The sequence below is a fragment of the Hemitrygon akajei genome, chromosome 23 (genome assembly GCF_048418815.1).
Source record: "Hemitrygon akajei chromosome 23, sHemAka1.3, whole genome shotgun sequence".
NCBI lineage: Eukaryota > Metazoa > Chordata > Chondrichthyes > Myliobatiformes > Dasyatidae > Hemitrygon > Hemitrygon akajei.
This window is the reverse complement of record NC_133146.1, coordinates 40,055,514-40,082,398: the sequence shown is the minus strand read 5'-3', so window position 1 is coordinate 40,082,398 and position 26,885 is coordinate 40,055,514. Positions and strand designations below refer to the sequence as shown.

Below are 26,885 nucleotides of genomic sequence, written 5' to 3'. Positions count from 1 at the left end.
AGAGTTTAATAGCTACACAAAGTTATAAAATCAAACAAGTTACAATATTAAACAATACTCGAATAGCATTTAAACAAATTATCTTTGATTTATCTTAACTCCATCTAACCAGTTTACAGATATTTTTAAATTACTGAGTCTGCAAGATGGACATAGATTAGCACTTGACAAGACAAAATCAGAAGTTTTTTTTCTATTTAAGGAAACAACAATTGCAGATGAAGCTGAATTCCACAATAAATGCAATAGGGAAAGTTAAAAATCACAAACAATTTGCATCTTGGTAAATTTGCACTGCTTATTATCTAATGCTAATATATTGTAAGATGTGATTCTCAGAAATATAGGCCCAACAAAACGATATTTAAAAAAAAATGCTTGACATCCTTTACCATCGCTCCATCACATTATAATAAAGATCAAATCATTCAATAAAATCTTTTTTTGGTAAATGTTTTTAAGGTTATAATGATTGATGCTCTTAGGCTGCTGGACATCTTTAGAACATACAACAGTACAACACAATACAGATCTTTCAGCCTTATGTCGACCCACAAACCTTGTTCCTCAGCGATTCCTAATTATTCAAAAATTCATTTCCACTTTGGGTCCAAAGCAGATGACCTCATATTTTCTCCACTCACTTAATTAAGTATACCTCTTTATATATTCCTATCTCATCCTACTTAGTCTCTTTATTGTGTTACGACAAGAATGCTTATGCATCTGTTTCTTGAAACCAATCAGCATGTACAACCCAAATCACAGGGGAGTCTCCAATTTTGTACATTCTCACTTTTGCTAATGATGTGCACAGAAGCCTACTGTATCACTTACAAAATAATATAGAAAATATTTATAGGAGATTGAACCCAAGTCTCTAGGCACCTTGAGGCAGCCATTGGGCAGGTCTCTGCGCTGAAATTTTGCATATTCCAACTTTGATTTACAAAAGAGAAATTAGAAGACACTCATTACGTATATCATTATATACACCTAGTTGCTTTCGACTAAACTTTCCTTTGACAATTTATAAACATAGATGTCAGTATGGATTATACTCTTCTGCAGATAGTTCACATTTCTTATAAAATAACCGCAGATCTACCAATAAATGGAATCTCATATTTAATTTCTGTGCATTCCTTTCCTCTAGGCTGAATTCAAATTTCATGACACAAATGCTCTATTACCCTTTCAATTCATCCTAAAAGAATAGATAGTACCCAAACTGGTGTCCACAGCCCCCCCCCCAAGTTAATGATAGGGGGTCCATAGCATATAAAAATTTGGGAACACCTGCTTTAAGTAAATCTCTCATGCATACTCCTCTTTGGCTGTTCTGTATCATTTTAAATTTAATTTTTTAAACAAGTATTACAAATAAATGATTGTTCACAATAACGACAAGTTAGTTGATGAATGCCAACTTACTGCTTCTTTGATTATTTCGAATCGCTTCTCATCAATTTCAAAGGTAGCCATCTTCTCTATTATCTTCTTAAGAATTATGTGCTGCTTGTCATTATACCCTTTCACAGACAGCTGTTGGCAAGTACATAATTGAGATTTTTCAAGCAATAAATAACAAACAGCTAACATTCAAAAATATTCTAAAAGCTCAGTATATATACCCAGCAGTTTTTCCAGTTATTTGTGCAAAACATTTAAATCTATTCTCATTTATATAATTAGAAGACATTTTTAAGGTTATAAGTTATGGCCTGAAATGCACCTGTAACCATGTTAGATTTCAAATTCTACTTAAAAAGCATAAAATTCATGTGACCAAACTAAATGGAACAGAAGCTTTGCTTTCTTTTGATAGAGTTGAATAAACAGGAACAGGCCCTTCAGCACATTGAGTCTGTGTCAACCATTTGCCCTGACATTATTTTATGTTCTCTTTATTCTAAATGAATTTCTCTTGGTTCTATCACTCACCTCAAACTTAAGGTAATTTACAGAAGACAACTGAACTACCAACCTCCACATCCTTGAAACATAAGAGGAAATAGCAGCAACCAAAAAGAATCCCACACAGTCACAGATGGAATATGCAAACATCACAGAGATGTTACAAGATAACATGACCAGGGATGCTGGTGATGCAAGACAGCAGCTCTACCAGATATGACTCTATGGCACATAGCATCTCACCTCAAAATCTCTAACAAAAGTTATATTGTAGGGTATGTTCAACTAATCACACCAAACAATGCTAGTTTCCTTTACCCCTTTTGCTTTACCTGATCCCTTGAATAACAAATTCTCCAAGCAGATTGTTGTTACCAATATTACAAATGTCAATTGATTATAACCTACCCAATTTCTTCAGCTCCTATAGTACCACAAGAGGATTGCAACACAAATGTTGTTTTGTAATCTTACTTATAATTTCCTCTTAAAATAAATGAAGCAGAATTACATTAGGATTGTCTCTTTAGTAACACTGAAAATATCACAAAATCGAATTAGATGAACATGCCTGAAGTTTGTCAAATTGCACAAAATAATGAAGTGAGGAAAGCTTTTATTCAAAGCTGAGGAAAAATAATCGGTAATTCTAAATCGCAAAGTATCCAAGAATATCAGAAACTTTATTCATTTCAGATCAAAAGGTAGTATTTAAACCATAAACAATGTTATTCAAAGACACTTTTTGAATGGGCTTTTTGGAAATAACCATTGAGGCTGAAAATACACTGTTGTTAAGAATTCAAACCATGCATTCTGAGTTTCCTCCATTTATATTAATATAAATTCCAGTCACGACAGGGGTGTCAAACAATTAGTTTGTTCCAGAAATAAAAGAGGGGAGCTATTTCATATTTAACCAGTCTGATTTCTGTTTTGACTTCAGACCTTGAGCAATGTGATTGCTTTTCAAATGCCCTCTAAAGTGATCCATCAATTCTCTCAATAATACCAAACATTTTAAACTATCTAGCACTAAACTAGACAGTGGACTCAAAATCAATAAATACAATTTGTGTAGACAGCTTCAAAAATTTCACCTCTAACTGATACAGACATGCTTATGTTGGGAGAACTATGTCACAGATTCCTTGAATAAATACACACACAAAATCATGCTATTCAGCCAAGATACTGGTCTCCTTCATTATAATCCTTGGTTGTTTGTTCCAGAAAGGATCTACAATAATTGTTTCTGAAATTCAAGGTTCCTCAAGGTAATGTTTTAAAGCCAAACTTTTTAAGCTGCTTCATTAATTACCCACATCCCATCAAAAGGTCAAAATGAGGAAGTTCACAAATAAATATAAAATGCCAATCCCATCTTTAATTCATCTAAACCAGTTTCAATCACGTACACAATAAAACCTGGCTGACATCCTGACTTGACTGTAAAAAGGAAAGAAATATTCACATCAATTGGCCGTTGATGATCATTTCCATCTTGAGGTATGCATGTATGCTGACTATCAGAAAAAGAATTCCAGATACAGAGCTAAACAACCCCAGAAGCAACTGCTCATATCAAAATTTCATTTTTACAATCACAATGGCAACAAACAGGTAACAACTAATGAGAAAAATAGTATCCAAGAAGGCTTCTCAGTCTTAATTTAACGGGAAAGCACACAACTGCCAAAGGCAGGGCTGAAGATTTGTAGCCAGCTTCAGCCAGAATGACGGAGAGGATAATCAAGCTCAGCTTTCCTCGGGATTGCCACCATCACATACGCTGGCCTTCAGTGTTTAAGACTTTTGTACAGTTCTCTCTCTCTCTCTCTCTCTCTCTCTATATATATATATATATATATATATATATATAGGACTACTGGACAACATTACATTTGTAGTGCTGAAGACTTCTGCAATAAATATAGCCATGCCTCCAGCCAAGATGCAGTAATGGCAACTACCCAGCAAAACAGCAAACTGTGCTGATACATCCTATACAAAAAAAATAAGGATTCATCTGGTCTGACTAATCTGACTACAAGATCAATCTACTCTCATTCACTCAACAATTCCAAGTTTGGAAGAAATCAAGATCACTCAGCTCCAGTTCAGCCATAGTCAAATATATAGAGTATTTAACAGCCCAATTATGAAAGCGAGGTCAGGGGCCATGCATTACTTCAAGCCAGCATTTGAGCGTGGTGTCAAAGTCATCGGGGAAAACTGAAGTCAGTGGGAATCGAGAGGAAAATGCTCTATCATAATGCACACAATAGAGTTCCTTAGGGTAGTGTCAAAGGCCCAACCATTTCACCTTTTTTTAAATCTCATTAGCACAGAAATAGAAATCATGTTCAGATCCACAGGTAATTCCGCAGAAATGAAGTAATCCATGCTTACATGCAACAAGATCTATACAATGCTGATGCATGAGCTGACAAGTGCTTCACAAAGGCAAAATCTACAAGGCACAAAAGGCAAGGGTATAATGCCACATAGATTCTTGATGTCAAACACAATCCCCAGTTAGAAATATATCCGAGTTCCCTCACGATAGGTTAAAGACCTGGACTCCCGATGCAACAATTAACAAAAGAGAACCACGAAGTTCCATGGTTCCTCACCATCATCTTTACAAAAATCAATTAAAAAATGACAATTTACGCAGGTCCTACCAGCAATGACATAATCTCATAATCTGAATAAAAGAAACGTCTGAAATTCTCCATTAACAATATATTTTGAGTAACAACTTGACTAAAATTATAATGGACTCGCAATTCTGTAAGATACGATTTGCCCTACAATTTCCAAGATCACCTTTGCTGCACAAAAAAGGAATGTTTGGAAATTTGTCCATTTGTCAAGAAACAGATCCATGTTATTGAGTATAAAGCAGGCTGTATAAGTACAAACCCCATTTCCAGAAAAGTTGGGATATTTTCCAAAATGCATTAAAAACAAAAATCTGTGATGTTAATTCACGTGAACCTTTTTATTTAACTGACAAAAGTACAAAGAAAAGATTTTCAATAGTTTTACTGACCAGCTTAATTGTATTTTGTAAATATACACAAATTTAGAATTTGATGGCTGCAACATACTCAACAAAAGTTGGGACAGAGACATGTTTACCATTGTGTTACATCACCTTTCCTTTTAATAACACTTTTTAATTGTTTTGGAACTGAGAATACTAATTGTAGTACATTTGCAATTGGAAATTTTGTCCATTCTTGCCTGATATAAGACTTCAGCTGCTCAACAGTCCGTGGTCTCTGTTGTCTGATTCTCCTCTTCATGATGCGCCATACATTTTCAATAGGAGATAGATCCGGACTGGCAGCAGGCCAGTTAAGCACACAAACTCTGTGTCTACAAAGCCATGCTGTTGTAGGCCGTGCAGAATGTGGTCTGGCATTGTCCTGCTGAAATAAGCATGGACATCCCGTGAAGAGACGTCACCTTGATGGCAACATATGTCTCTCTAAAATCCTAATATACGCCTCAGAGTCAATGGTACCTTCACATACATGCAACTCACCCATGCCGTGGGCACTGATGCACCCCCATACCATCACAGATGCTGGCTTTTGCACCTTTCGCTGATAACAATCTGGATGGCCGTTTTCATCTTTGGCACGGAGAACTCAATGCCTGTTTTTCCCGAAAACTAGCTGAAATGTGGACTCATCTGACCACAGCACACTGTTCCACAGTCTTTCGGTCCATCTGAGATGAGCTCGGGCCCAGAGAACTTGCCGGTGTTTCTGCATAGAGTTGACGTATGGCTTCCTCCTTGTGTAATAGTTTCAAGTTGCATTTCTGGATGCAGCGACGGACTGTGTTAAGTGACAATGGTTTTCCGAAGTACTCCCAAGCCCAGGTGGCTATAATTGTCACAGTAGCATGACCGTTTCTTAGGCAGTGCCGTCTGAGGACTCGAAGATCACGCGCATTCAACAGTGGTTTCTGACCTTGCCCTTTACGCACTGAGATGTCTCTGAATTCTCTGAATCTTTTCACAATATTATGTACTATAGATGTTGAAAGACCTAAATTCTCTGCAATCTTACGTTGAGAAATGTTCCTTTTGAACTGACTAACAATTCTCTCACGAATTTTGGCACAAAGGGGTGAGCCACGACCCATCCTTGCTTGCAAAGACTGAGCCTTTGATGGACGCTACTTTTATACCCCGTCATGATACCTCACCTGCTACCAATTAGCCTGCTTAATGTGGAGTCTTCCAAACTGGTGTTACTTGAATATTCTGTGCACTTTTCAATCTTATTTTAACTCTGTCCCAACTTTTGTTGAGTGTGTTGCAGCCATCAAATTCTAAATTTGTGTATATTTACAAAATACAATTAAGTTGGTCAGTAAAACTATTGAAAAATCTTTTCTTTGTACTTTTGTCAGTTAAATAAACGTTCATGTGAATTAACATATCACAGATTTTTGTTTATATTGCATTTTGGAAAATATCCCAACTTTTCTGGAAATGGGGTTTGTACATCCTACGTAATGATTTCATTTTTGATGTTCTATCTATAAGGTACATTCTAGCAATTTCCCCAGTTTCTTTAGCATCACCTCTCAACCCATGACCTTCTCACTTGGATAAGAGTGGCATGGAAATACTACCTGCAATTTCTATATGGAGTTGGGAAATTCAACTACATTTCGTTATCAAACACAGACTCAAAATTGAAAAAATTCTTTTTGATATGACTTTTTGATTTTTTTTCAACCCAAGGATGAAAAGGTAGGCCCTTTTTCCTCCAAACGTAGCAGTGTGGTTGCTTAAATGGTATACTCGGTATTGATGAGAAGCAGTACAATTACTTGTGTGTTATTAGTTTAGGCAGATTGTGTTTGTCTATTATTGTGACTTGGATGAAGATTGGACCACATTCATGAGTAATTAATGAAGAAAATCAGGTAACTACAAAGGGTTCATAAATTTTTTCTTGCAACTATTCTTTAATAATAAATTTACTTTGAACTTTGAAAACAACTTGAATACAAAAATATCCATCAGGACAACAGTGTTAACATTTTGTTAGCCGTTTTGTGAATGACAAAATGTTACATAGCAGCAAAAGCTTTAAATGGTCAATTTGAATAACAATACAGAAGTGAATACAAACAACACACCATCAGATGATGGAGGTAAACCATGATTACCTACAGTTCACCTTATTGTGATACCACAGCTTCAAGATGGAAGAAAGCAGTGAACCAAGTATTTATGGAGCAATTGGTTTTAATATGACAAATCAAGGGTAAAGGATATGGGATGAACATGGATGTCCTATATGGATTTTCTAAAGTTGTATATTTTACTTTTCTTTTGTAAATACTTTTCAACTGGGTTAATGAGAAGAAATGGAGCAAAAGATGGAGGATTATTATTTATGAATGCTGAAAGTGTCGTGTCAAGTATTAGTACAGTATCCTCTGTTTCCCCAGCTATATTTTTTGACAAATAGATCTAGAGGATAAATCAAAAATGTGTTTAAAAACTGAAGAAGCACAGAAAACAATGACAACTGTAAACAGTGGCAAGTCAATGTGATAAGGGCCAGCTATAGCATTTTGGGAAGAACCACAACAACAGAAGCATAAATTTGAAAAAACACTATAGTATGCAGAGGAGTACAGACATCAAGAAATAATACAAGGATGTTTTAAATAAAAAGAGTTTAAAGAGTTCAAAGTATCCTAGTACTTACAATTAGTGAAAATAAAAGTGCATGGAAACTAGTCAAAATGATGATAACCATCCATAGCCTGAGTGATTCATTTCTACAGTATACCAGGATTTAAATGTTGAGACAGTTCATATCTTCATGTAAGACATACTGCAAGACAGTTCAAATTATATAAAGCTGGAAGAGCAGAGGTGAAGGCTGAATGCTAACATTACTACCCACTACTGTTGTGTGTAGTTTGATATATCCCATTGTAGCTGAAGATACAAATACGGGGCACATGTCTCTTTAAAAGATATCTGGAGAACAGAACCTAGGCACATCAACCCTTGGAAACATACCTACCAATCTGTTGAAAACTGGATGCGACTTAGAATAAAGCCAGACAACTAGGGAGCTAAATGTGGTCATGCTAAATATGTCAACTGGCTTACAGTTTCTGCATGATTCTCAGTTGCTTAATACACTAATGCAGGTGTAGATAAAAAGTCTTATACTGTTGCAGATTAATGCAAATTAAAACCATTTAAATTAAAAAATAATTTAGAATATCAAATTTGCCAGAAATATAAAATTACATGCAAAGACAGTTGAATTAACAAAGCACAGTTTGTGACATGGATTATATTTAAAAATTCCATCTTCGGCACACGCTGGATATTTGTGGATCCACCACAAATCCAACTTTCATGCATGGTAATTAAATTTAAACATGCAATTAAAAACTCACGCATAAACTGCAAGCAGCTTGGTTAATCTGAAGCAGGAACCACTTCCCGCTCTACTTACAAGAATTGATTTCATTGCTGGAACTAGCGTATATACCAAGCCTGTGAGGCGTGCTGCATATGTATACTCTTTTAAATCATCCCTCAATAACCTGATATAGAGATATGTCAGGTTGCAATGAAGAGGGTCAGCATAAATGTAGGGACTAACGAGAAGAAAACAAAAATGATAAGTGTGGCAACAATCTCCCTCTTAGCAGCTAATATTCAAGTGACATTACAACAATTCAAGCAAAATGACTGTAGAGTATGTATATGCAGCCGCATGGCTATACAATGTTTACTTGATGGAAGAGTAATTATCAATAGTGGGGAGGGTAAGGTTGAAGTGAGGTAACAAAAAAGTGCACACAAAAATAAAAATTTAAGGATGATAGAGAGCTTTGCTGTTTCACTGAATTTGGGTACTTACATACATTCCATAGATTGTATTTTGTAGGTCATAGTTCAAGCCAGCAAGCTCTGCTGCATATGCATACTCATTGAGGGAATCTTTCAGCAGTTCAAGATACAAATAGGCCATATTACAATGTAATGGATCCACATAAGCAAATGGGCTGAAAGAGAATATGCCAGATATTAAAATCTCTTTCTAAAAATTTAAATATTGCAAGTCCATCAAATTTACCATCACCTGAAAATGTAGCCATGTAGATGATGAATGAAGATTTTGGATCTTCCTCCATTCCGCCAAATAACTAAATCTTTGTGTTATGCAAAGGATTAACTGTATTACATAAATAACTGGTAACAGTTTCAAAGCATGATTTCTTCCAACTCGCAACAAAAATGTGGACAATAGCATAATTAAACAAAGGATGTTCCAATTTTCATCATTTCAATAACCTTGGATTTTAAATTGCAACATCTCATTTTGTGTAATATAGTTAAAGTAGGAGATAAGTGGTTTATATGCTCAGTGGCCACTTTATAAAGAACCACCTGTAGCTAATAAAGTGGCCATTGAGTGCATGATTGTGATTTTCCGTTGCTGCAGCCGATCCACTTCATGGTTCGACGTCTTGTGGATTCAGAAATGCTCTTCTGCACACCACTGTTGTAACGTGTGGTTATTTGAGTTTCTGATCTCTTCCTGTCAGCTTGAATAAATCTGGCTATTCTCCTCTGATTTCTCTCATTAACAAACGGTTTTTGTCCACAGACCTAGCACACATTGGATGCTTTTGTGATTTTCATGCCATTCTCTATAAACTTAGGAGACTGTTGTGTGTGAAAATCCCAGGTGATCACCAGTTTCTGAGATACTCAAATCACTCTGGCACCAACAATCATTCCACAAGTAAAGTCACTTAGATTATATTTCTTTCCCATTCTGATGTTTGATATGAACAACAACTGAACCTCTTGACCATGGCTGGATGTTTTTATATATTAAGTTGCTATGACATGATTGGCTGATTAGATATTTGCATTAACATGCAAGTGCACCTAATAAAGTGGCCACTGAGTGTACAGTGCTGTCTTGCAAAAATTTATAAAATTAGTGAAATCACGCTTCACTAATAAATCACTCTGTAGCCTTAAATCTTTGTGTAATGCCTCCGCAGTTCTCCTCAAAAGTTACAATCTCTGCTGGATGTATCTGGTTGTAGACGACCTACTTAACATTTATTTTGCTCTTCCTTTGTAGTCAGCGATGAAAATTCACTTTAAGCACACAGGCTCAAGAATCTGCTCTAAGTTGGACAGCAATAGAGGGCAGGTTTAATTGTTTTAGAACACATGCCATCAATTATGTTACCACAATGAAGCAAGCTGTTCAATGAATTGTGGTAGGCACAATAAAGTTGATTACAGCTGAAAAATACAGAACTGCTTAAACTCTACAATAAAGAGCAATGGGAAGCACATCAATGACAGGCAATGAAATGAATAAATGTGAAAAACATCAAACTATTTCATACAATCTATTAATTCATTCACATGATAGAATTTTATATAATTGCAACTGCCATATTTATTCATGTATTATCTCAATGTTTGCAAATTAAGCTCACCTATTCTAAAAGCAAAAAGATTCTTAGCTTCTCTCTTATTCTATTATATTTTACTAAAGATTACTAAAGATCGTTAAGCCTCTATATCAACATTTTGTGCTTTGTTAGTCTTTCCCTGTAATATCCTTAAGGATTTCTTAAAACAATGGTATGAACTCAGATGCACTGGAATTTGTTTCTCAATTTATTAGGCTTCTACCATTACATCAGTAAGCTATACTTTATCAGCATTTCACTATCTGAAAACCACTTGGGATGTTTTGAGCTTGTGAAAGATAAAAAATGCAATTTAGTCATTCATTTTTGACTACTGTTAGATGTACAGTGGGATCACAAACAACTACCATCCTACTTGAATCAATTGCTGAAATTAAACAAGTTCCAACATCTGTTGACATTTCAGGTTGAAACCCGACATCAATCCAGATAAAGAGTCTCAACCCAAAACGCCCGTTTCTCTCCTCAGATTATGCCTGACCTGTGAGCTCCTTTAGTAGTTTGTCGTGAGTCTTTTATCAGTTAATATGACTGTGTCATGTTCCACATGGTCAATAACACATGTATTTCATTACACTTTGACTATATACATTGATTCTAAATCCAATTTTTAACTCCTCGGTATCTCTTAATCTTCTATCTGGTACCATCTGTCATTCTAATGAAACCATCCTCAATCTCATTAGGATACAGTGGCATGCAAAAGTTTGGGCACCCCAAGAAATTTGAGCTCTCAGATAACTTTTACCAAGGTATCAAACCTTAATTAGCTTGTTAGGGCTATGGCTTGTTCACAGTCATCGTTAGGAAAGGCCAGGTGATGCAAATTTCAAAGCTTTATAAATATCCTGACTCCTCAAACCTTGTCCCAACAATCAGCAGCCATGGACTCCTCTAAGCAGTTGCCTGGCATTCCGAAAATTAAAATAAATGATGCCCACAAAGCAGAAGGCTATAAGAAGATAGCAAAGTGTTTTCAGGTAGCCGTGTCCTCAGTTCGTAATGTACCGTAGATGTCGGATTATAAGCCGCTACTTTTTTCCCATGCTTTGAACAGCATTGAACATAGCGGCTTATAATAAGGTGCGGCTAATATAAGGTTTTTTCCCATGCCGCCAAAACATTTTGCCTCGTAACAGTAGACCAATAAAATTGATGAGTAGTTCACAGAGGTCCAATGAAATTGTACGATAAATCAAGCGCACTTCACAAATTATTGTAAATCAGCCATTTGTACTCACCCTCATCAACATGGAAAACACTCGAAGAAAAGCGTATGATGCAGCTTTTAAGTTAAAGGCAATCAATCTGGCGGTTGAACAAGGAAATCGAGCTGCTGCGCGTAATCTTGGCATACATGAATCGATGGTGAGACGGTGGAGATTTAATTTGGGACTGCCGCTTCAGGTCAGGAATGGCTCACGTGATATTAGACAGCAGTACAAGGGAGGGAGGGAGCGAAACTGAGGATTCCGCTGCACCGAAACTGCTAGCGATTCAGTAAACAAAAAAACAGTAAAACTCGTGTGTGAATGGTATCGGGAAGTGTCCGATGTTACCAAATACCGGTAGGTATAACAAAGTTTAGCCTTACCAAATATGTGTAGCGAGGGTTTGGTTTGGGGGAAAAAGGAGTATAAATAAGAGCAGAATGTAAGGGGAAGGCAAAACGCGTTCTGCAATAAAGCCACGCTGCACTGTAATCCGGTGTTGGTTGTCTCTCTTCCAAAACGAACACAGGGCAGAATTTGAAGCCCAACACGTGTAATATCTTTCTGTGTAAATATCTCATATTACAAGCGGCCGAAAATCCGGTCCGCCGGAAATCCAGTGCGCCGAAAATCCGGTCCGCCGGAAATCCAGTGCGCCGAAAATCCATTCCGCCGGAAATTCGGTGCGGCCTGTACATTTATAAAATAGATTTTATTTCTAAAATTAGAGCCAGCGGCTTTTAATCAGGTGCGCTTTGTAGTCCGGAATCTACGGTAATTAAGAAATGGCAGTTAACAGGAACGGTGGAGGTCAAGTTGAGGTCCGGAAGACCAAGTAAACTTTCCGAGAGAACTGCTCGTAGGATTGCTAGAAAGGCAAATTAAAACCCATCTTGACTGCAAAAGACCTTCAGGAAGATTTAGCAGACTCTGGAGTGGTGGTGCACTGTTCTACTGTGCAGCAACACCTGCACAAATATGACCTTCATGGAAGACTCATCAGAAGAAAACTTTTCCTGCATCCTCACCACAAAATTCAGCATCAGAAGTTTGCAAAGGAACATCTAAACAAGCCTGATGCATTTTGGAAACAAGTCCTGTCGACTGATGAAGTTAAAATAGAACTTTTTGGCTGCAATGTGCAAAAGTGTGTTTGGAGAAAATAGGGTGCAGAATTTCATGAAAAGAACACCTCTCCAACTGTTAAGCACGGGGATAGATCAATCATGCTTTGGGCTTGTGTTGCAGCCAGTGGCACAGGGAACATTTCACTGGTAGAGGGAAGAATGAATTCAATTAAATACCAGCAAATTCTGGAAGCAAACATCACACCATCTGTAAAAAAGCTGAAGATGAAAAGAGGATGGCTTCTACAATAAGATAATGATCCTAAACACCCCTCAAAATCCACAATGGACTACCTCAAGAGATGCAAGCTGAAGGTTTTGCCATGGCCCTCACAGTCCCGACCTAAACATCATCAAAAACCTGTGGATAGACCTCAAAAGAGCAGTGCATGCAAGACGGCCCAAGAATCTCACAGAATTAGAAGCCTTTTGCAAGGAAGAATGGGCGAAAACCCCCCAAACAAGAATTGAAAGATTCTTAGCTGGCTACAGAAAGTGCTTACAAGCTGTGATACTTGCCAAAGGGAGTGTTACTAAGTACTGACCATGCAGGGAGCCCAAACTTTTGCTTTGGGCCCTTTTCCTTTTTTGTTATTTTGAAACTGTAAAAGATGGAAATAAAAAAGCAATCTTGCTTAAAATATTAAAGAAATGTGTCATCTTTACCTTTATGCCTTTTGGAAATCAGGTCAGCTTTTACTCGCTTCGCTATTCACAGTAACAGAAATTTTGACCAGGGGTGCCCAAACTTTTGCATGCCACTGTATCTGGCCCCATTCCACAGAAATACAACCCATTAAACCAGAACTGGTCCCGGTGCAGGTGGCCTGTTCTTGGAACCCATGATCGAGGAATTTCTCTGACTTCATTATGCTCCACAATGAATCCAGATGCCCTCAAGCTCAGAGATGCTGGCTTAAGCTCAGTTATTTCTTACATTCCTTGTCTCCAAGACCTATGAACTATCCCATGCTCCTACAGGATGTGAAATTTGTAGCCAGTAAGTCTGCCATCTGAGAAATTTTATTTATTTTCTGTTCTTAGATATGGCTGGTATCAACTTGGTGTCTGAATGAATTTTTAAAAATCATGGTATAGTAACTGAATTCTTGTCGGTGGATTTGGTATGGAAACTGAAACTTTACCAATGCACATATTACTCATTTTTGAATAAATGCACATCTGTGATTTAGGGTTCTGCCTACTTTGAGGCAATTATTTTGTTTTCTTCTGTTTTCACTCAATGAAGCATACATATTTTAAAAACTCATCTTCCAGATAGTACACACATTCTTTAGAGAGTGCACAATATGCCCTGAAATACTGTATATGCACTGTGTCACAAGGTTTTTGGCTCAAGTATGCTAAAGAACAAATAAAACAAGCATTCACTGACAAATATCTATAAATGATCAGTGTTACATAAATGTACAATCTATTTTCTCAGCAAATAGCTGAATGAAGTATAATTTCAACAGTTTCTCTACTGATATTTTAAAATTACACATTATTTCTACTCCTGGAATTTATTACCATTTGAAGAACATACCTAAAAAATTCGAAGTTTAAGCATGCTTTTGGCAAAAAGAACTTGTCATCTTGCTTGAACCACACTTTGCTCATGGCAGTATCCTGCAATAAAAAGATCAAATCAGAAAATAGAGCACTGCAACTTCATTATTAAAAATAAGCATCCTAACTTCTGGTATACAGACTCACCTGCCAAAACATCTAACAAAAATGTAACGAAATTTAAAAAGTCAAATGAACAAATGATCAAATGAGCTATAGATATTACTCTGCCAATCTTTCTTGGATCATGGAAGAGCCACTTATAGAATGGAACCCAGTCAGTAGGAAATCAACTTAACAGACATACTGACAAATTTAGTTGTCCTCTGAAATTAATATTATATTTTTTTCCAAGCATCATTTGGACTAATGCTAGAATATTGTGCCAAATGTTGTGTGTACTTAATGCAAGTGCAAAATGCTGCAGGTTCTGGAAATCTGAAAACAGAGAATGCCAGAGATAGTTAACAGATAGACAGGTAGAATCCTTGGAAAGTGGAACAGAGAACTAAAACATTTGGTTCTTTATTTTGGGTATATCTGCATCAGGAAATGTAACTCACACATCATTTAGGAATGAGAGGGCTTGGGTACAAGCAGAGACTCAGTGAAAACACATCCATTTGGAAAAATTAGACAAAAGATATTAAAAGAGATTGAGTGCTTGAAATTTTGAGGGGACGTAATGAGGTAAACACAAAATAATTGCTGTGATTCTAACTAAAGATCTCAAAATCACCATATGAAATAAATCTGAATTTCAAAGACATTTTCATAACAGAGAACTAAAACATTTGGTTCTTTATTTTGGGTATATCTGCATCAGGAAATGTAACTCACACATCATTTAGGAATGAGAGGGCTTGGGTACAAGCAGAGACTCAGTGAAAACACATCCATTTGGAAAAATTAGACAAAAGATATTAAAAGAGATTGAGTGCTTGAAATTTTGAGGGGACGTAATGAGGTAAACACAAAATAATTGCTGTGATTCTAACTAAAGATCTCAAAATCACCATATGAAATAAATCTGAATTTCAAAGACATTTTCATTACACATAACATGTAGTATCTTGTTAGTGCACAGGATGCAAGTTTAGAAACAATAGTAAAGAAATCAACACTAAATAAGGTAACTATGACATTATGTGAGAAGTTTTATGGAGTGTATTGTTCCAGGAACTTGATGTAAATCCCTACCTTCTATTGGTGCAACAGACCAATGAGTTGCCTCTCTGACTGGAGGCCTGTGATCAGCAGTGTGCTGCAAGGATTGGTGCTACATCCGCTGCAGTTTGTCATCTATATCAATGATCTGGATGATACTGCGAGTAACTGGATCAGGAAATTTGCAGATGACACCAAGATTGGGGGTGTAGTGGACAGCAAAGGCGGCTAAAAGAACTTACAGTGGACCTGGATCAACTGGAAAAATGGGCTGAAGAAAGGCAAATAAAATTTAATGCAGACAAGTGTGAGGTGTGGCTTTTCAGTAGGACTAACCAGGGTAGGTATCGCAGTAAAGGTGGGGCACTGAGGAGTGCGGAAGAAAAAAGGGATCTGGGAATACAGGTCTATTGTTCATTGAAAATGGCAACATAGGTAGACAGGGTCATAAAGAAAGCTTTTGGCACATTAGCCTTCCTAAATCAAAGTACTTATATGTTGAAGTTGTATAAGACATTGGTGAGGTCAAATCTGGAGTATTGTGTGCGGTCTTGGTCATCTACCCACAGGAGAGATGTAAACAAGGTAGAATGAGTAGAGAGAAAACTTACAAGGACAGTTTGCCAGGTTGGGCACCTGAGTTATAATGAAAGATTGAATATTCCTCGGAACGGTAGAAGATTGAGGGGAAATTTGATAAAAGTTTACAAAATTATGAGGAGTATAGATAGGATAAATGCAAGCAAGCTTTTTCACTGAGGTTGGGTGGGACTACAACTAGAGATCATGAATTAAGGGTGAAAGGTGAACAGTTTAAGGTGAACATGAAGGGAATCTTCTCCACTCAGAGGATTGTAAGAGTGTGGAATGAACTGCCAGCAGAAGTGGTTCATGCAAGCTCAATTTCAATGTTTAAGAGAAGTTTGGATAAGTACATGGATAGCAGGGTATGGAGGGCTATGGTCTGGGTGCAGGTCGATGGGACGAGGCAGTTTAAATGGTTCACAGTGTACTAGATGGTCCAAAGGGCCTGTTTCTGTGCTATACTTTTCCATGGTGATGACTAACTGCTGGTGTTGGGTAGCTGGGACAATCAGTGCAATCACTGATCACTGAGATATGGCTCAGCAACGTGTAGCAACACTTGAGGTCTGCCCCCAGTACATCCTTGAGATGTGTTGGTTGTTAATTTAATTGATGCATTTCACTCAACACCCACAAAATGCTGGTGGAACACAGCAGGCCAGGCAGCATCTATAGGAAGAAGCACTGTCGACTTTTCGGGCCTAGACCCTTCGTCAGGACTAACTGAAAGATAGTAAGAGATTTGAAAGTAGGAGGGGGTAGGGTGAAGCTGAAAGCCAGAATGGTGATTGGCAAAAGGGATACAGAACTGGAGAAGGGAAAGGATCATGGGACGGGAGGCCTAGGGAGAAAGAAAGGGGGAAGGGAGCACCAGAGGGAGATGGAGAACAGGCAGAGTGATAGGCAGGGAGAAAAAAAAGAGGGGGGAAAAAACTAAATACATCAGGGATGGGGTAAGAAGGGGAGGAGGGGCATTAACGGAAGTTAGAGAAGTCAATGTTCATGCCATCAGGTTGGAGGCTACCCAACCGGTATATAAGGTGTTGTTCCTCCAACCTGAGTGTGGCTTCATCTTGACAGTAGAGGAGGCCATAGACAGACATATCAGAATGGGAATGGAACGTGGAATTAAAATGTGTGGGACTGGGAGATCCTGCTTTCTCTGGCAGACAGAGCGTAGGTGTTCAGCAAAACGGTCTCTCAGTCTGCGTCGTTCAGAGAAACGGTCTCCCAGTCGTTTCACTGCATTTCACTGTATGTTTTGTGCAGATGTAAATCTGAAATTGATCAGGATGAGAAGAAATTTCTTCAGATGCTGAAGAGTCTTTGGAATTGTCTAATTTGGAGAGCTATGGTAGTTTTTGAGTTCTTTAAAATACATATCAATAGGTTAGTGGAAATTAAGGAAATCAATTGATATGGAGATAGTTTCTAAAAAGAGTACAGAGAGAAGCACATCCTTGGTGAATGTAAAACAGGTTCAAAGGGAAAAAAAGTCTACTATTGCACCTATTTATAAAGTCTTACATAACTGATAACTATATATTTTCCACGCAATGAATAAACACAAATCTTGAATAGTATTGTTCCTTTGCGTGCTTTGTGGCACATTGGGCAGCAACGTTATTATTATACAAGGCTGAGTTGCTAGCTTGACACTCAACCCAGCATGGATGGAAGGAGTGTAAGGAGCTGGTCAGATTCGAATCCGGGACCATTTGCCTCAAAGTTCAGTGCAAACGCCACTACACCACCAGCCGGAATATGTCCCTGTGATATGATGTCACAAACTTGATTTTAAAAAAAAATATACCATCTTAGACAAGTTAATTATAGTTATTAATTTATCCTTGGAGTCATGTATACTGATTAAGCAAATCATACATCTATGGTGGGCTCATGTATACATTGTTACAACACCATCACAAGAGGCAGGACAAAGTTTTAAGTACATTACTTGAGTATTTCAGATACTTCTAAAAAAAAAAATCCTTTGTTCAATTGGCATTAGTGCAGTGCAGGAAATTCAAAGTACCTTACAAACATAGATAGATAGATAGATACTTTATTCATCCCCATGGAGAAATTCAACTTTTTTTCCAATGTCCCATACACTTGTTGTAGCAAAACTAATTACATACAATACTTAACTCAGTAAAAAAATATGATATGCATCTAAATCACTATCTCAAAAAGCATTAATAATAGCTTTTAAAAAGTTCTTAAGTCCTGGCGGTTGAATTGTAAAGCCTAATGGCATTGGGGAGTATTGACCTCTTCATCCTGTCTGAGGAGCATTGTATCGATAGTAACCTGTCGCTGAAACTGCTTCTCTGTCTCTGGATGGTGCTATGTAGAGGATGTTCAGAGTTTTCCATAATTGACCGTAGCCTACTCAGCGCCCTTCGCTCAGCTACCGATGTTAAACTCTCCAGTACTTTGCCCACGACAGAGCCCGCCTTCCTTACCAGCTTATTAAGACGTGAGGCGTCCCTCTTCTTAATGCTTCCTCCCCAACACGCCACCACAAAGAAGAGGGCGCTCTCCACAACTGACCTATAGAACATCTTCAGCATCTCACTACAGACATTGAATGACGCCAACCTTCTAAGGAAGTACAGTCGACTCTGTGCCTTCCTGCACAAGGCATCTGTGTTGGCAGTCCAGTCTAGCTTCTCGTCTAACTGTACTCCCAGATACTTGTAGGTCTTAACCTGCTCCACACATTCTCCATTAATGATCACTGGCTCCATATGAGGCCTAGATCTCCTAAAGTCCACCACCATCTCCTTGGTCTTGGTGATATTGAGACGCAGGTAGTTTGAGTTGCACCATATCACAAAGTCCTGTATCAGTTTCCTATACTCCTCCTCCTGTCCATTCCTGACACACCCCACTATGGCCGTGTCATCAGCGAACTTCTGCACATGGCAGGACTCCGAGTTATATTGGAAGTCTGATGTGATGTTTACAACATAGTTGCAAACTTTAAAGCAAAATATTATATTCATTCACATCAGCATTAACTTAATAAAATCTTTCAACTTCCCACCCCTCCAACAAAAAAACATTTTAATTCCTAATGAATACACCAAATTTGAGTACATTTTAATATCAACGTTTTATAAACCATTATTGATCTAACTGCATTTTTCTAACGAAAAGCTAAGCAAATTTAAATTATAACAACCATCCGCTATTACAGCACCCTTTGGAAAGGTTGATTTTAAAATAATATCAACTATATTTATATAAATGAAAAATGCATTATCACATTAATGTCATTTTTTTCAACTCTAATCGCTGATTCACATTTCTGGAGACTGAGTAGTTTACCTTAATGAGAGCTGGAAAAGTTGTAGTATGATTTTCCAAAGGGAAAATCTCAAAATTCGTAGGAATGAATTCATTTTTAACAGGCAATTTGAACTTCCCATTTAAGTCTGCATTCAGCCATTTCTGTAAAAATAAACAGACAAATCCTGTTATTGCTTTGCACATGGAGTAGGATTTTGTCATTTTCTGCAGTGAAAGAATCCTTCTTCTATAAAATATCGATTGAAATATGTTAAAACATTTCTACAGATTTCATAATAATTATCCAATGTCCCCCTCACCATTCCTAAATTCACAACCAAGCTGTGCAATTGGTCAAGAAAATAACAATGGTGGTGATCTGGAAACCCTACCTTTGTTGGCCTAAGTCTAGCAGCAACAAGACAGACATAATACTTAATCTACTATCTACTTTCTAACAATGACAAAGTACATTATTGGATAAACTGAGATAGCTCCAGTATGACAGAAATAAAACCTGAAATAGGGAGCATTAAAAAAAGACATGATAAACTATCTATCCTCTCAAGCTTGTTTTATGATGCAGTGAGAGCCACATACTTGCCATTGTTCTTTTAATAACTTTGGATATCATACACTAAACCTATTTCTTATTTAAATTTAGACCAATTTGGTGACAATAGTATAAGCAGCTAGAGTGGAGGTAATAGCACAACTCCCAGCTTTCAAGCTCAATATATACAATTCTGCAGATTCTGTAGCTATATTTTATTCATATGCTTTATTACCTTGCTTCGATTGGGAAAGATTACTGTAACTTGTCTCCACTTTATAAGAGACTACAGTATTTAATAAGCAATGACTTTGTCTTCTGTTTAATAAACTTTTTTTTACTAGTCACACATATCATTCATCTCCATTCTTTGGCTGATAAAATTACCATTTTCAGAATAGAGTTCTAAACATTCAATAATTTTGTGTTTTAATATTTTTCCTACATATCCTAAAAGCCTGGCTCTAACTTTTAGACTATATGCTCAAATATAATGGAATTGTTAAAAATTTTGAATTTCTCCCTACATACTATCCACAATAACCCTTTTGTAAATCTATGCTATACTTCCTCTTCTCAAAGTACAGTGCCTAGACCTGCTTATACTAATCAAAGTGAGAGATAAACATAGCTAAATAGTATAACCTCTACCACATCCTCTTCCAAATTCTAGTCCTTGATAGATAAAAGATAAACATTAACATTTTTTAACATATATATTTTTAAAAATTTAATTGTCTTCCAATATGGACTTCCAAATCTCTGACAAACTTCCTTGCTTCAGCTTTTCACTATTTTGAAAATATGCCAGACTAAATATTTTTGGGTCAAATGTAGATGATTTTGCACTTAACTGACTGATATTTATTTGCAACAGTTCTTTCAATTTAATCTATTAATACATTTGTAAGTTAATGTACATTGCTCATACTTAAATCTCTCATAACTTTTATAAACAGTAGCCACACCAACACTGCTCCTGAAGGAATGTCAGAAAACCAATTATACTAACTTGAGTACCTGCATATTATTTTTAATCTGCTGTTGCAACTTGGAAAATATTTTGAATAATCAATGGTTTGATGAGCTTTAAATTCAGCTAACCACCTCACAAGGTGAAGTATATAACATTTTCTGGAAATCTATACAAGAACACACAAATATTCTCCTATTCACCACTTTGAACAGGACTCTAAGGCAATGTTTCCCAACCCTTTTTAGCCCAACGACCCTCTTGGGCATAATCTTTCTGGTGTCCACATAGTGTATAAACATGTCTACCATATGCTAACATGAGAAAAATTCTGTTTTAATTTTTTATTTGTCTGTAAACCTAGCTTACAGAATACCTGTGCGCTGTACAGCAGCCTCAGTATCAATGTATTCCTTGGGCTTGGGCTTGATGGTTTTTAGTTAAGAGTTGAAATATTTGGTTTAAGCTGTGACAGTACAAGTTTCAAGTCCCCACATGTAACAATGTCCAAAAGTTCCTGCTTTTTTCTGATTATGTAATTTTGTGATTGTGATAGAAATGCAATGAAGAGCAGTTTGACTCTTCCCCAAAGACCAGAAAACTTTGCATGACAGCGTAGCCACTTTATCACAAAAGCCAACATTTTTGAAAAGCATTTTTACTTCTTCATTGTTCTGAATTTTGATAATTTCTTCTTGCAAGCTCCCTTCCTGTTCTTCCACCTTGCAAAGAAATAGGTAAATTACCCAGTCCTAAATTTCCAGGTTGTTCAAATCCTTGAATCGATTCTGAAAATCCTTCTTCAGTGATTGCAGGTGTAAGCAGTACTCTTGAAAAGCACCTTCTATGAAAGAAAGTGCTGTACTTTCCATGCAGGGAAATTGGGAGAATATTCTTCTCCCATTGTTTTGCTTATATATTTCCAGTTTTCCAATAAGAGTGGACACTGCATTTCTTGGCTGAATTAAATTGAAATTCTCACTCTGCAGTTTCATATTTAGAATGTTCAGTTTGTCATACAGATCAGCTAGGTATGCCACATCGCCATGTAGAAGTTCAATCTTGCCTCCCAAGCTCTTGTCGAATTTGAGCAAAAATTCAACCACAGTGTCAAAAAGGTCAAAGTGTTTTAAGCAGTAGCCTTTTGACAGGCAGCACACTTCAGTGTGAAGAAGCATTCAAATTCTTCATCGTTATCTTGGCATAACTAGTGAAATATTCCGTTATTTAACGGATGAGCTTTAATTTTGTTGATAGATATTACAAGAGTCATGCTTGAAAAACGTTGCAGGCTGAGGTTCTTGGCTGCAAGATGCTGACAAGGAGCTACACAATGGATTGCAAACAGACTTGGAATTTCTTTTTTCATAAATGCCACTAAACCATATGGTGCTCCATCTGTTCCACAAGAAATCATGTTCCTAATTGGAATACTGTTATCCTCAATATACATTTTGAGCTTGTCATAGATTGATTCCCCTTTGATATTTGTTTTTAACAAATTTATGAAGATAATCTCTTCATAAGCTATTCCACTTTTGATAAACCATATATATGCCAAAGGCAATGCCTCATTGTCTTGCACAGTTGACAAATCCAGTTGTATCCCAAGTACTGTTTTTTGTAGCTCTGTGCATAGCTGATAATCAATAGCTTTACTCATTTCATTCAATACTATGGGTTACAGAGTTATTACTCAGAAGACTTGATTTTAAAATACAGATATCCATTTTGAGAACAATGGTAGGCACTTCTGATACAGCAGGCATTATTAATCCACCACCAATTGTGTGAGATTTTCCACACCTTGCTGTCATTTAGGAAATGTTGTAAGAAGCAATAAGACCACCAAGGTAATTTTTAGCTTTCTTAGCAAATAATTAGAGTGTGCAATACTTTTCAAATGCTTTTTTCATCTTCTGGAACTGAGTAATACCATAAATAGCCTCTTCAGGGTCTTTTACGGTAGTGTTCCTGCAACCTTGATGGTTTCACAGCTTCACTACACTGTACAATATTACAAACAAGACACATGGGGCATCATTGATCTGACAGGAACAGAATAAAACCATACTCCAGGCATGTAACGTTGCATTGACGCACTTTCTGCAGTTTCCTAGCAAGACGAGAATTCAAGGCTTCACCGCCTTCAGATTCACTAAATTAAAATAAAAAAGGAACAGAAATTGGAGATGCCTATCGGATGTTGATGACAGGAGCAAGTTAACACAGGTGGAACGATGGTAGTGGCATGCAAAGGAACGGAGGGACAAAAATGAAGATCCTCACAACAGCAAAAATTACATTGACAAAGAATTCAGATTAGAATCTGAATATCAGTCGGGATAGCGCTGGTGTTCGGCAAGCTACCTTTATATTATTCCAGTTAGTGCAATTGACTAATAACACAAGGTCTCATAATTATAATTATAGTTAGGGTGCTGCTTGCCCTCTCCACCCTCAAGAATCTTGAACACTCCATGACGACTTCCCTTAGTGCCCTCTTAGGACACATAACCAATCCCTGTTGGGAATCACAGTTCTAAAGGGGTTATGACACTGTTTCTTCTTATGGGCGAATATAGAATCTAAAATATAGAAGCCATTGTTCAAAAATAAAAAGTGGCTCCTTTAAGTTTGAGATGCAGCTTAAGTTTTTCTCTAAAGGAGTTTAGTTTTCAGAACTCTCAAATGGTGCTGGAAGTAAAGTATAGATGTTTTTAACAGAGGCAAAAGGTTGAAAGATAACCATGTGATACGGAATATTGGAGTTCAGGTAACAATATGATGTGCCATGATCTTATTAGAACTTTTCATACAGGCAGTACCCGGGTTACGAAAGAGTTCCGTTCCTGAGTCCGTCTTTAAGTCGGATTTGTACGTAAATCAGAACAAGTACATCCGGTATTATTTAGCGTCACTTAGTCAAACGTTTGTCTTAGTATATAGTATACATTTTACCTTTCTATGCATATAAAACACTTAAGAAACAAGTATTCCAATAATTAAACCACTGCATTGCCTAGTAATAATTGTAGCTTTCATCAGGGTAGGGCCTTTCACATGCTCCATTATTCTCACTTTATCCTTTAAAATTGTTCTGATCGTTGACCGACTGTAGCCTAACGCTTTTGCAATGACCGATGACATTTCACCTCTTTCCAAACACTTCATTATTTCCACTTTATTTTCAATCATGATCGCTTCTTGTCAACAGAACAGAAACACTGCAGGCGATGGGTCCTGAGCTTTGCCGGCTCCTGAGCTCCGTGGGGTCCTAAGGACCACCGCACTGGATTCCCCGGGTCCTAAAGTCCACCGCACTGAGACAGGTTAAATGAGACAAGTGGGGGCTGTGCTGGGTTCGGGTATTTCATCCTCCACAATATTCCGCGTAGGAATTTAAACTGGAGGTGGCAGTGTTTTTAACAAGTTCGAGTTGTGAGCTCGACATCAACCCGGCACGGATGGTATGGAGTCACTGGATCGACATCAACCCGGCACGGGAGCGGTCTGTCATTGGATAGAACACGGGAACCTCCATTCTCGAGCCCAGCGCTGATCTCACTGCGCCACCAGCCAACCGGGGGGGGGGGGGGGGCCGGCGGGTTCAGGGTGAATCTTGCTAAGAAAAATTTAAGCCAAATACAAAGTTACACACTCAACACAATGTCAACTGCAACAACTTAAAATGTCGGACAGTGTCGCGATCCAACTTAAAATGGCGGATGCCCTCGCGACCTGACTTAAAATGGCGGACAGCGTTCTCCATCCTTGGTTCATAAGTCGGACATTTGTAACTCGAGGACTGCCTGTACTCTTACAGCTAGAAGCCACACATAATTCACACTACATTTTTAATTTTTTTCTCAAGGCAATCTAGAACTTCAATATCAGATTAACAAAAAAAAAAACAAAAACAATTTGTTACAAAGGAGAATGAAAGCACCTAACTGCCTTGCTTTCTTGGCATCTGAAATGATAAGGAGCTAGATTACGAAACTGAAAATGACACTTCAGAATTTCTCCATCTCCCAGTATCTGAACTTAAGTCTCCACAGATGGGAAGTGGCCTGCATGCAAGCTTCCAGTGATTTGCTAAATGCATACATGGAGTCATTATTCAAATACCCATCTGTGAAAAATGAATCAAAGTACAATGTATTTTGTAAAAGCTTGCTTCAGACTCAAATTGTTTAATTGTGATTTGGCCCCAGAAACAGAAAACCAAGATGATTACAGCCAGGTAAATGCTTACAAGAGTTCCTGTTGCTAAATGATCTTGGATTCTTGCCTATTTCAGAATATTATATCGCATATTGGATTTCTCAGCTCATTTTTGCGTGGGCAAACATATCAATGGCAGGCATTATTATTATTGATTTCAGAATCAGATTTATTATCACTGTCTTATATAACATGAAATTTGTTGTTTTGCTGCAATACAGTGCATAGACATAAAATTACTATAATTATAAAATAAATAAATACTGCAAAAAAATGGAATAACAAGTTGGTGTTCATGGACCTTTTAGAAATCTGATGGCAAGGGGGACAAGCTGTTTCTTGATCGTTGATGCAGTTTTCAGGTTCTTGTTTCTCTTTCTCAAAGAATGAAGTGAGGGTCCTTAATGATGGATGGCAACTTCCTGAGGCATTAACTATTGAAAATCACCTCAATGGTGGGGAGATTAGTGCCCATGATGGAGCTAGCTGTGCCTCCAACCTTTTGCTGCTTTTTTGGATCCATGCATTGGAACCTCCATACCAGGCTGTGATGCAACCAGTCAGAATGCTCTCAACAGTACATCTTCAGAAATTTGCTAGTCTTTGATGACATACAAATTCTCTGCAAACTCCTTATAAAGTATAGCTTTTGGTGTTTCTTCTACATAACTGCATCAGTATACATATTGATCTCAGGATAGACCTTCTGGGATGTTTTATTTATTTATTTAGCAATACGGCACCCTCTGGTCCTGGCCCCAGCAACCCCACAATCCTGATTAACCCTAACCTAATCACAGGACAATTTACAATGACCAATTAATCTACCCTGTATGCCTTTGGGAGGAAACCTGAGCACTCTGAGGAATCACACATTTCACAGGGAGGACCTACAGAGATTTCTTATAGAGTAGTGCTGGAATTGAACTCCGGAACGCCCTGGTGTGTAATAGTGTCATACTAACCACTATGTTAACAGTGTACATCTACACAGTTACTGGCTAACTGGGTGATGATACCCAGGACCTCGAAACTGCACACCTTTTCCACAGTTGACTCCTTGATAAGAACTGCTGCGTGTTCTCTCAATTTCACCTTCCTAAAGTCCACCATCAATTCCTGTGCCCCTAAAGGAGCTGGCTACAACTTTTTGCAACTTCTTGTGATCATGTGTATTGGAGCTTCCATTCCAGGTTGTGATGCAACCAGACAGATTGTTCACCAGCTTACTCCTATGGAAATATAATATAGCAAATCTCCTCAAACTCCAAGTAGAGGCAATGGCATGCCTTCTTTGTGATTGCAGTCTATTCTTCCGACTTCCTCTTACGTCCATTATCAATTTCTTGACCTTGCTAACACTGGATGCAAGGTTACTGCAGCAATACCATTCAACAGCTGACCTCTCTCACTCGAGTATGTCTCCATGTTGCCACCCGAGATAATACTAATAGTGGTGTCAATTGCGAATTTATAAACGATATTTGAGCTGTGCTTAACTACTGAGTCATGAATGTGGAGAAAGCAGAGCAATGAGCTCAGCACACATCCTTGAGGTGTTAACTGCCAGCGAGGAGAGATGTTGCTACCAATCCATACTAACTGTGATCTCCTGATGAGAAAGTCAAGGATCCAGATGCAGAGGGAGGTAGAGAGGAACAGACAAAATGCTGGAAGACCAGGTTCAGATGCTTTATCATGTATCATAATTTTTTTAGTTTCAT

The 26,885-nt window shown here is 37.5% G+C and overlaps 1 protein-coding gene across 5 annotated transcripts in view; it reads right to left on the bottom strand.

Moving 5' to 3' along the window:
* The window catches only part of ide (insulin-degrading enzyme), a 115,485-nt gene that overhangs the window by 41,477 nt on the left and 47,123 nt on the right, over positions 1–26,885 (bottom strand). For 3 of the 5 annotated variants that reach the window (XM_073027484.1, XM_073027480.1, XM_073027482.1), the window contains exons 13-16: positions 19,448–19,570; positions 14,337–14,419; positions 8,847–8,991; positions 1,435–1,545 (exon numbers count right to left, since the gene is read on the bottom strand). In XM_073027484.1, coding sequence (XP_072883585.1) covers positions 1,435–1,545; positions 8,847–8,991; positions 14,337–14,419; positions 19,448–19,570 — 462 coding nt within the window. Of the gene's footprint in view, positions 1–1,434; positions 1,546–8,435; positions 8,581–8,846; positions 8,992–14,336; positions 14,420–19,447; positions 19,571–26,885 lie in introns of all 5 variants that reach the window. The other 2 variants (XM_073027481.1, XM_073027483.1) reach the window with 1 other exon arrangement.